This window comes from Puma concolor, chromosome D3 (assembly GCF_028749965.1).
Source record: "Puma concolor isolate L17-30 chromosome D3, mPumCon1.1.hap2, whole genome shotgun sequence".
NCBI lineage: Eukaryota > Metazoa > Chordata > Mammalia > Carnivora > Felidae > Puma > Puma concolor.
In genome coordinates this window covers 2,205,788-2,217,152 of record NC_141678.1, presented here as the reverse complement: position 1 = coordinate 2,217,152, position 11,365 = coordinate 2,205,788, and the positions used below count along the sequence as shown (strand labels likewise).

Genomic DNA, 11,365 nt, shown 5'->3' with positions numbered 1-11,365 from the left:
CCGGTCAGTAAAGTTGAGAACAGCTGCCGTACACGTCAACACGCGTGCACTCGGCACACAATTTGCGCCCACTGAAATTTGCAGGTGCACAGCCGCCTGGCATTCTGGCTCCGGAACGGCTCTGGCTCTTTCTTTGGGGCAAAAATCCAATCTCATTTCTCTCTCTGATGAGCTAAATCGCTTCTAATTTTAAGGGGCCACCCAAGGTTCAGTGCACCACTTCGCAGCGGGGCGCTCACAGCTAACCCAGGCCCAGCGCCGTGCACCACGGTGTCCCCGGAGGGGGGAGCCCGCCCCGCCCAACCGCCCAACCGCCCAACCGCCCAACCGCCCAATGGGCGATTGCAGCCCCGGCCTCCCGCAGTCCTGAGCTGGTCTGGCCCCGCCCCCACGGCAAACGGCCATGGCGTGTCAGCCAATCAGGGCGCAGCACGAGCACGTCCTCTCCGCGCCGTTAGCCGGGTGTCACGTGCAGACGGGCTCACCGCCAGGCGGAAGTGTTCATCCGCCCAGAAAAGGAACGCCGCGCTCCTTCGGCGGGAGTCCGCGCCCCGCAACCGCCGACAGGTGGGAGCCCCGGCTGGTGGCGACGGCGAGCGGCAGGGCTTCGCGGGCCGAGGAGCGCCAGGTCACTGGGGCGGGCATCGGGGCGCGAAGTCTCGCGCGGAGGGATCCGGCGTGCGGTGACGGTTGGCGCGGTTCGGTCGGTGGAGGTGAGGCGAGGGGCTGGGGGTCGCGGGGCCCGCACGGCGTGTCTGTTTCCCTGTACCTGCAGCCTCTGGGCCTGGTGAGGCCGGGCACCGCGGCGACGATGACGCAGGGGTTGGAGGGGGCAGGGGTTGGGGAAGGGACAGGCCCAGGGGCGGGGAGTGCGGGGGGGGGAGGAGCATATCCGGACACTGCTGGGGACTGGAGGCCACTTGCAAGGTCAGGGGGTATTCCTGGACGCTGCCCGGGTTCGGGAGGGTAGTGTCTGGGTCAGAGGGCATTTCTGGACACTGCCCGGGTTTGGGGGGCCCTATCTGGGTCAGGAGGCATTCCTGGACACTTCCGGGATCAGGGAAGGGCGTTCCTGGACACTGTCTGGGTCGGGGGGCCCTATCCGGGTCAGGGGGCATTCCTGGACACTTCCGAGGTCAGGGAAGGGCGATCTCGGGCGCTACTTGGGTTGGGGGCACCGTCTGGTTTGGGGGACATTCCCAGACACTGGGTCGGAGGGTATTCCTGAACGTTGCCTGGGTTGGGGGGGCACTTTCTGGGTTGGGAGGCATTCCTGGACACTCCCGGGTTGAGGGGGCACTGCCCCTGTCGGGAGGGCATTCCCGTTACTTCCCAGGGTGAGGAGAGTGGCACTGTCCAGGTGGGGGGAGCTCAGGGGGCCCTTAGGGAGTTGGTCTGCACTGGTCTCCAGTCCACAGGGGCCGGGGCAGCTCTCGTTTGGGGGCAGGTGCTGGGATTGCATTGCCTCTGGATGGAGCACAGTTTGACCCGGTGTGGTTTCTAGCTGGGATGATGATTAGAAGCATCGCCTCCAAGTCTTACTTGAAAGTGACTATCTAACTCGTCTCCCATTCTGGGGTGCCCTGAGGTTGGGAGGATGTAGCCGAGAACCACAGCTGTACCGGCCAGCCCAGCACGGGGTCTGCACACCCCACCTGTGTGTGGTTACGTGGTTGTCTTGGGTGATGGTGAGAATCACCTGGAGGCCCACTGAAACGAGCCCTGGACCCCGTGGGTCTGGGAGCGGGGAACCCCCCTGTCTAACTGGCGTTTCCAACGAGTTCTAGGTGTTGCTGAGAGAGAGAGGTCACGTTCTGAGAAGTGCGCTAGGAAAACGTTTTCTGTCGGAGGTGGCAGTTCAGCTTTTTACCAGGCTTAAAAAGAAACCCCAGACGTGCACTTGGGCCGGGCAGGTGCGCAGGACTGACTACGACCAGCGTCCGCGTCTAGTGAGGGAGGGAATTATTGGGCTGTGCGGTAGCTGCAGTAATGCTGGTGGGACCACAGCCGTGTGGAGGAGGTAGGGCACCCCGTGGTACAAGGTGAATGGTGGAATTTACTGGGGTGCATGCGGGAAAGAAAAGTCTCATTCTGTACCCCTTCAGTAAGCGCCCTGAGCACGTATGCCGGTAGGCCCAGGGCGGGAGTTAGGTGCGCATAGCCATTGTCCTGATACAGGCAGTATACGCGCGGTAGTTGAAGACGGCATTAAACACGGGTTCTGATACGTGGGCCCCTCGCAAATGATGTTTTGTAAGCTGCTTTGGAGATGGCTGACTTAGAATGAGATCGTGAAGGTTTCTACAATTTGGTAAGTTTGAGGATTTGCTTCCGATCCCGTGGAACACAACGGGAAGTCAAAGAGGGGTTTCCCAGTTGGAGGATGTCATTAGGTTGGTCTTTCTAGGAAGGCCCTCGTACAGCAAGGATTTTAGAAGCTGTTCAAACTGGAAAAAAAGATGAAAATGTGATGTGAAGCAGAGTGATCTTAAATGTGTCACAGCCCGCCCCTCTATAATTAGAACCTTCGTGGCACCCCACCCCGTTGTCTGCAGGGCCCTGTGCATTCGGATCTGTGCCTGCCTCCGAGCTCACCAGCTTTCCTTCCCGGGTACCTGGAGTCCCCGGGCGGCTCCCAGTCCTGCCGACCAGCCACACTCAGCACCTCGCCCTGCTGGGGAAGACAGGCACCGTCTCCCTTCCAGTTCTAATCTTCCAGCTCCGTGTAAGTGCTAGCTCCATTGGAGGCACACTTCAGTGTGTAAATCAGTTCCTGCTTGCTTTTTGTATGAGAGCGTTGTTTATTTGCTGCGTTAAGCTTTAAAAAATTTGTAGCTCTAATTTCGCGTGCCTTTCCTGCTACAGCTGATGTTGAACGTTCACTGTGTGTCAAGTGCCTCATGTGTGTTCTCACTTGAACCGCACACTGGACCTGTGTGGTAGGTTATTAACTCCCTATCACAGATCAGAGAGGAGTCAAGGTTATGTGATGTGCTCAAGGTCATTTCTGTGAAGGAGTGGGGTTCGGGCAGACTAGCTCTGAGGTCTACACCTTAACAACCCGACGATACTGCTGTCCGCTCTGGTGGGGGTGAGTGGGTGGGGAAACTTGGCGTGGTAATGTCTCTGACGCCCAGCACCCGTCCTGGCCCCCAGGGCCTTGCGAACACGGTGTCGGAGAGAAGTGTTGGGTCAGAAGTAGCAAGAGCAATAAAGGAGTAGTTAAACGACTCCGTCCTTTTTCCCTAGAGGCAGTGGGTGGTTGTGCTGCTCACCGAGAGAGAGATTCTGGAGCACGAGTGATGTGCTGTAACAGACACTAGTTTGGGTGCGTTCACACGTGAACCTGTGGGGAGATCCCAGAAGCTGTGCTACGGGTGTGCGCGCACGTGCGTGAATTCCGTGAAGGGCCTGCCCGTGCCACCAGTGCCTGGTGTCCTAGATACGTGTCCGGATGTGAAAGAGCTAGTCCCCACCCTCAGACGTTTCTTAACAGTTTTCTCCCTGCGTCTGTATAAAACAATAATTCAGGGCGCCTGGGGGGCTCAGTCGGTTAAGGGTCCAGCTTTGGCTCAGGTCCTGATCCCGCGATTTGCGAGTTCGAGCCACTGCTCTGTTTTGTCAGCACAGAGCCCATGTGGGATTCTCTCTGTCCCCCTCTTTCCCTTTCTGCCTCTCCTGCATTTGCATTCCCTCTCTCTCAGAACGAGTAAACTTTTAACTATTAAAAAAAAACCAGTAGTGCAATGAAAATGAGATACTGGTTAAAACAGGTCGTCTGCTTTAGCGCCGCCCTGCCAGCGCTTGAGTTCGTTAGAGGACAGGTTAGCAAGATACGTGATAATTCAGGAGCTTCTTTTAGAATCTTGAAGTTTAAAGGTCACGTCGTAGAAACTGTCAAATTGTGCACATTGAGTATTGTGTTTGTGATTATTTCCTCTCAAGGAAGAAAAATGACCGGGCGAGCCAGAGCGAGAGCACGAGGAAGGGCTTGCGGTCAGGAGACGGTGCGGCACGTGGGGGCCCCTGCTGTGAGTGCTTTACCATTTTCTAACTGCAGAAACGACCTTTAGGAAACAAAAATCTGTTAAATCTGCTTTTTAAACTTTTCTTTAATGTTTATTTTTAAGAGACAGAGGGGGGAGGGGCAGAGAGAAGGAGACACAGAATCCGGAACAGGCTCCGGGCTCCGGGCTGTCAGCACAGAGCCCGGCCTGGGGCTCGAACTCACAAAACGTGAGGTCATGACGTGAACCGAAGTCAGACGCTTAACCGACTGAGCCACCCAGGCGCCCCAAATCTGTTCAATCTTTATCAACTTAGGCTGTTGAAAATAAGTTGAAAAGACTGTCCTGTGAGGGACAAGGGAGGAGAACTAAGACGATCGTGTTCCCTTTCCTGAGGATCTTGAGAGTTGGTTCTTTAGTTAGTGACCGTTTTTGAAGAAACCGCTCTGTGGGAACACAGCGTTAGACTTCTAATTTAGATGACTTTTGTTTGAGCGTCTCAGTCGTGTTTAAGACGGTTTCCTCTGTTGTGTGACCTTTGACGTGAAAAGCCTGCTGTTTATTTGCATGTACCTATAGAGTCAGCCCCCCGGCTTCGTCCAGCCTCGGCCTCAGCAGCCGGCAGCAGAGGGGGAGTTAGTTGGCCGTGGACGACAGAGAGGAGCAGGCGGAGCGCCGGCCAAGTCACAAGGTGAAAGGAGGGTAAAAAGACTTCGCGCGCGCGCGCGGTGGCCCTGGCACGGCAGCCGCTGTGCAGACCCCTTACGATGAAAAGCCACAGTCCTCTAAAGTACGACAGGCGCGCTCGGGCTGTGTTGGGCGCCACGGGGTTTCTCTCCTTCTTGGAAACGAAAGAGCGTGTCCTCGCCAGGCCCCCAGAGTGGCTCTCACAAAGTGGTTCTGAACCAATCCTACGTCTCCTTCTTCGCCGATTAGCCACTTAGAACATTCTTTGGGCATCTTTAGTAATTTCACCAAAAGCTGGACCACCTGTAACGTTTCTGACTTTGCTTTGCAGGACACGGTGTCTTATGTGTTGTGTTGGCTCCCCCCATTTCTCAGGCACAGAAACTGGGGGCCAAAGTTGCGACAGCTGGTGAGGTCAGAACACCAGTTCTGATTCCAGAAATTGTGCTTTTTCGTTACTTTGTTACAAACCTGGATTACTTGGGCGCTCGATGTAAGATTCTTCAGCAGTTAAGTTTGGTTTCAGTGTAGGAAAAGCTCCCCTGTACGTGCGGGACCTGATGTAATGACGCTAGCTTTCCTGCCGGGGTGGCCACGGGAGACGGGCTGTTCCGTGAACTAGCGTGGGGACAGCTGGTGACGAGGCGAAGCTTGTACCCGGCTTTGCTCCGTGGGTGACGCCCCCAAGTACTCCAGAGGTCTGGTCCTACCCAGTGAGATCCGCGAACGTCAGAGGAGCCCCTGGAGGAGTCTGTGGTGTCAGAGCCACGTAAACGGTGCCGTGACAGCCGCCGTCCGTGTCAGAAGCCTGGAAACTTGGGGAAGTGATGGTGGGGCTGGGTCTGTGGCCCACACAACGCTCCTATAAAACCCGTGATGCCTGACAGGCTGCAGGGAGGCGGGCAGAGGAAAGGGGAGGGCAGTGCACTGAGAACCGCAAAGACTAATGAAAACGGTAAGCCTCGTGAAAGAAAGTGAAATCAAGCGAACATTTTGTTTACCTGTCTGTTGTTCTGTCTTACCGCTTTGCCGACGTTGGCGGTTGTCAGGCCAGCACTGTCCTCCCTGAGGGGTTGTACGGTTGTACCGACTTTTGTAACGTGTAGCAGCCGTGACGGTGCCCTGTCGTTAGCACGTCCCCTCCTGGGAGTGCACCCGACGGACCGGGGCAGGGACGGCATGACCGTGTAAGGGCCGTCGTCACACACCCTGCCCCACACTGGGAATGCCTGCCCAAAGGGTCGGAGAGAACTGTCGCACTAACGGCACGGCACCTTGTTACCACGCTCAGGGGTGTAGACCCTCGCCTGGGCTACGGCAGACAGGATCGGGTGGTGAGTCAGCGTTATCTTCGCATTTTTAATGAATACGTGAGTATGTGTGTGTTTTTGTTCAGAAACGTTTGAGGGAAAATGTCAGTTAATAGTGCTACATTTGAGGGGCACCCGGGTGGCTCAGTTGTTTAAGCGTCCGACTTCGGCTCAGGTCATGGTCTTGCAGTTTGTGGGTTCAAGCCCTGCATGAGGCTCTGTGCTGACAGCTCAGAGTGTGGATCCTGCTTCAGATTCTGTGTCTCCCGCTCTCTCTGCTCCTCCCCTGCTCACGCTTTCTTTCTCTCTCTCTCTCTCTCTCTCTCTCTGTCTCAGAAAGAAATAAACATTAAAAAATTAAAAATAGTGCTACATTTGAAGAGTCAGTGAGAAGTCTGGAATGGTCTTTTGTTATGTATCCAATTACCTGTTAACTATTCTGATATGTGATGTTTTGTTTTTTAAGCTGCCTGATGAGAATTCATTTATAGGCATTAATCTCTCTAAATTTATAGGGTGTTAGGCAGTCACTTCCTCTTCTAATTTTGATGCCTTTGTTCCTTTGAAACTTAGAGTACTTGACATGGTCAGTGTGTTCGCCAACAGCTAGATTTGCTAAAGTTGTTTCAAAAACATTTCCCTACTGTTGCAGCCTTAAAATTACGATAAGATTGTGGGAAATACGTTAATTTCTTAAACATGCTCTATATCGACCGTTATTAATCATTAACCGTTGTGCATGAACTTAAATTTTGTGAAACTCAGTTTCCCATCTTTAGAAAGGTAGCATCTAACTTTAAGGACCATTGTGAGGATTAAATAGTACTTGGAATAACAAATTATGTCATTTCACTGCTTTGGGGAGGGTCGTCATTTCACTTCACTGGGAACTGCTTGCCCCAAATGTTCACGAATCTACTAGGTTTTAGAAACTGAAGTGACAAGTTAGGTTTATTGTCAATAAACCTTGTTTATTGATTTTCATTCCCAAGGACTCTGTAGTAGAAGAGTAGCGAGGTCTAACGTGTAGTTTTAGTCGTTCGAGCAGCTGCTCGGAGGGGGAGGTTCTAGGTGGACCTCAGAGATACAGCAGGCCTGGTTCCAGACGCTGCAATACAGCAGCTGGAACAAGGCGAGTCGTGTGAATCGTTGGGTTTGCCGGCGTGTATGGAAGAACTGTTCACACTGCTGTAGTCTGCTAAGTGTGCAACAGCATTGTGTCCAGTGTATGTACCTAATTCAAAAATACTGCTAAAAAGTGCCAACCATCATTTGAGTTTTCAGCAAGTTGTAGTTACTGATCACAAATCACTGTAACAAATACAATAGCGAAGAAGTTTGAGACGTTGTGAGAATTACTGAAACGTGACACAGAAATGAAATGAGCAAATGTTGGAGAAATGACCCCAGCAGACTTGTTTGATGCAGGGTTGCCACAAGGCGTCAATTGTAAAAACTACCTGCAAAGCACAATAAAATGAGGTATGTTAACAATTAGCGAGGTTTACAGTTTTATTCTTTCTGAAACCTGTTCTCTTTACAGGTTGACAGTTATGCTGTTGCTAAATGTGATAGCAATACTGTGTGTAGAGAGGGGAATGGACTTCATTATTTATATTCAGAAACTTATAGTTGGGTTTTTGTATCTGGAATGGAATTTTAAGACAAACTCAGATTTTTTTCAGGAGAAAAAAGCTGCTATGACCTGTCATTGTTACTAAGTTGGATGCAGTACGGTTGACCTGTGTTAGTATACAGTTAATCTCGCAGTGCCGAGGATGCTCTAATTTGAAAGTTTTGGGGATAAAAAATTCACCAAAGGAGACAAAAATAGTTAAATATTTAAAGGATTTTTTATCTTTAAGAAAAAAGCATATTCATTAGAGAGAGCACTCGTGCACATGAGAGCAGGAAAGGGACAGAGAGAGTAAGAGAATCCCAAGCAGGCTCCGCACTGTCAGCGGGGAGCCTGACACGGGGTTCAGTCCCAACTGTGAGATCATGACCTGAGCTGAAATTGAAACCTGGATGCTCCACTGACTGAGCCACCCAGGCACCCCTAAAGGACTTTGAAATAGGGCCCCTGAATATCGTGAGGTACAATAACCAACATATTTAGCAACACCTATGAGGAGTTTTGTAAATCATATTCTCACTTAAAACATACGACATACCCGTAAAGTTCCTCACTTTTCCACGTAAAGAAGTTGAAGCTGATGTTAGAATAACTGGTTCCCAAGGTGTTTCAGGAAGCCGATATTTTGCTCAAGCTGTGTCCTCTAATGAGAAGTCCAGAAGTTGGCAGTTGGGTGCTGAATCTGGAACTTGCCACCAGAAGAAAACTGGGTTCTTCAGTCACTTTGTTCTTTTGTCCCAACTTCTTGTCATTAAGACATATATTTGGTGATCACGACCAGAGTCCAGGCAAGAGTGGCAGGCAGGGGCACAGAGAATGTAAACGCCAGCCACTGGCTCTCCTCCCAAGGTGCTTTCCCCGAAGTTTCTGCTTAAGTCTCCTCCGCTGTCCTTGCCTGCAGATAAGGTGGAATTCTAGTCTTTTAGGTACACTGTTCCCTAAGTAAGGTATTTTAAAAAAGAAGGCTGAGAGGTTGGGAAGGCTGAAGTCTCTAGTACATGAAGTATCATGCCGATTAACTGAAAGCTAGAATTCTAACACGCGACCACAAAGCCCGTGTTCATTCTTGGGCCCATATCATACTGTGATATGAGCTGCTTCCATATGTTGTAAAAATTGAAAGCTTTAATGATTCTGGATATTATAAGCAGTTTTTGCAACTAAGCATGAGCTGATAGTTAACCTGTCCCAAAAGGACAGGTGCATGATGGCCATGGGACAGGCACCACAAGGTTCCATCTGTTATGCTGGGTGTTCAAGGAATTAGTGAGGAAATTATGCTTTAGACCTGTATTTTCTATTTCAGGTTACACGTTGAAACCTAGAAACCACTAATTCCTGTAGCTATAATTGTATCGTAAAGCTGTGAAAAATACTGATAAAAAGGTCCTTAGGTTGTTCAGAAGTTAGATTCGAGAAGAATAACTTCCTAGTCAACAAAGGTACTCCTGAGTTGTTGAATCTCCGTCCAGTTGTCTTAATCCTTTAACGGTACGTATGTCGTATGGGGGAGCGGCAGAGCTTGGCTAGGGCACGGCGAGAAAGGCTTTATAGGAGAAGTCCTAGCTAGGATGTTGTGATGGCCAGAGATACCTAAAACCCTCTGACGGGACCCTTCTACGTGATCTTTAGCACCTCAGTAGCTTTCGGGTCTCATATGGCATCATTTGGGGTGTTGATGCTGTTGTCGTTTATTTCGTGTTTCATGTTACTGTGTGTATAATTTCTTCTTCTTTTTTTTTTTTTTAAGACCTCCAGATATCCGCTGGATTTCAGGAGTTATCGTTAGCAGAGAGGGGAGGTCGTCGTAGAGACTTTCATGACCTTGGTGTTAACACAAGACAGAACCTAGACCACGTTAGAGAATCAAAGACAGGTAAGCGATTATGAAGAACACAGTGTTCATGAGATTACGTTTCAAGTACGTAGGACGCTGAATTGAGGCTCCGCGCTTCGCACATCCACGCGTGACGCGGTCCTGGGGAGGAGAGGCGCATCTGCATCTACTCAGGGTGCCACGTGGCTGTTCCACTTCCCCCTCTGTCTCTGCTCTGACGAAATAAGTTCTAGAGGTCTTCAGCTGCATTGCAGTCTTTTATTACATGTGATGTAGATAACATTTTTCTTTTAGAGGGTTTTGCCATAGGTTTGGTTGGTTCTGTTGTACGTTGCTTAGTCTGAGGGGGATTTACTCCTAAATGTATGCTTTTAGGAACTTCTCCGGACAGGACAGTGGTCCTCAAAGTCAGATGTCTGAGAACTCTAGTGTCCTGTACTATTCCCAGCCTTGTGTTTGCAGAACTGTGTCTGTTTGCCACAGTAGGAAGGAGTTCAGGGAAGACGAAACTTGTTTTGTTAATCAAATGCGACTTCCTTTTTTGCAGGGTCTTCAGGTATTATAGTAAGGCTGAGCACTAACCATTTTCGACTGACGTCCCGTCCCCAGTGGGCCTTGTACCAGTATCACATTGACTATAACCCGCTGATGGAGGCCAGAAGACTCCGCTCAGCTCTTCTGTTTCAACATGAAGATTTAATTGGAAGGTGTCATGCTTTTGATGGAACGATATTATTTTTACCTAAAAGACTACAGCACAAGGTTATTTGAAAACGTCGGGTCGGGGAGAGGGTGATGAAGGATTCCCCACTTCAGAGCAGAACTGCCACAGTCTAGGGTAGCTTTTAGAGAAGCACCAGTGGCCTTCAGTCTGATGTTCCATGTAATAAACCCATGGGGGACTTGGGCAGTTTCATTTTCAGATCCACCCAGTAACTTGATTACAATTACATTCATAAATCTTTTTTTAACGTTTTTATTTTTGAGAGAGGAGGGTGAGCAGGGGAGGGTCAAAGAGAGAGGGAGACACAGAATCCGCAGCGGGCTCCAGGCTCTGAGCTGTCCGCACAGAGCCCGACGCGGGGCTCAGACCCACGGACCGTGAGATCATGACCTGAGCCGAAGTCAGATGCTTAACCGACGGAGCCCCCCAGGCGCCCCACAATTGAATTTATAACACGGGCCGCAACCACTCATCCTCTCCTAGCATTTTTCTTTGTTTTTTTTTTTAATTTCAAACTGTTCTGTAGTCCTGTCATTGCCTTATTAGCAGGAATTATGTGATTGGGCTTACTTCTTTTAATAATTACAAGTGTGGTTTTCCACTGCTCCGGCTTCAGGTTACTGAAGTATTTAGTCAGACCCGAAATGGAGAGCAAGTGAGGATAACGATCACCTTAACAAATGAGCTCCCACCTACATCACCAACTTGTTTGCAGTTCTATAACATTATCTTCAGGAGGTATGTCAGTGTTTTCTAACCCTCTACACAGAAAAATTAAAAATCAAGGGGAAAGTTGAAAAACCAGTGCGGTGAGGACCTGTGTGTTGGAGATGCTTGTCAGTATTCACATCTCTGTTCTGACTTTTGAATTTCTAGGCTCTTGAAGATCATGAATTTACAACAAATTGGACGGAATTATTATAACCCAAGTGACCCAATTGATATTCCAAATCACAGGTTTGTATAAGGCGGAAGCTTTCTATTCCTTGGGCTTAATCGTGGACTTGGAAAGGGGTGCTCCAGTTTGAGACGATCAGATTGACTACGGTGGCCGTTAGCGGTGCCCGTCCTGGTACGTGAAGTTTCAACTCGGTCCGAATAATAAAAGAGACCTCCCGGATTACTCGGCTTTAAAGACGTCACATGCTCTCCATCTGTCACTGG

The 11,365-nt window shown here is 50.2% G+C and overlaps 1 protein-coding gene across 4 annotated transcripts in view; it reads left to right on the top strand.

Annotated features, from left to right (window-relative positions):
• Nucleotides 1-618: 618 nt before the first annotated feature.
• The window catches only part of PIWIL1 (piwi like RNA-mediated gene silencing 1), a 30,653-nt gene continuing 19,906 nt past the window's right edge, over nucleotides 619-11,365 (top strand). For 2 of the 4 annotated variants that reach the window (XM_086681427.1, XM_086681426.1), the window contains exons 1-8: nucleotides 619-713; nucleotides 2,556-2,725; nucleotides 3,946-4,031; nucleotides 4,587-4,698; nucleotides 9,391-9,516; nucleotides 10,025-10,239; nucleotides 10,818-10,939; nucleotides 11,078-11,158. In XM_086681427.1, coding sequence (XP_086537553.1) covers nucleotides 3,954-4,031; nucleotides 4,587-4,698; nucleotides 9,391-9,516; nucleotides 10,025-10,239; nucleotides 10,818-10,939; nucleotides 11,078-11,158 — 734 coding nt within the window. In that variant the 5' untranslated portion in view covers nucleotides 619-713; nucleotides 2,556-2,725; nucleotides 3,946-3,953. Of the gene's footprint in view, nucleotides 714-1,889; nucleotides 1,914-2,555; nucleotides 2,726-3,945; nucleotides 4,032-4,586; nucleotides 4,699-9,390; nucleotides 9,517-10,024; nucleotides 10,240-10,817; nucleotides 10,940-11,077; nucleotides 11,159-11,365 lie in introns of those variants that run through there. The other 2 variants (XM_025919007.2, XM_086681425.1) reach the window with 2 other exon arrangements.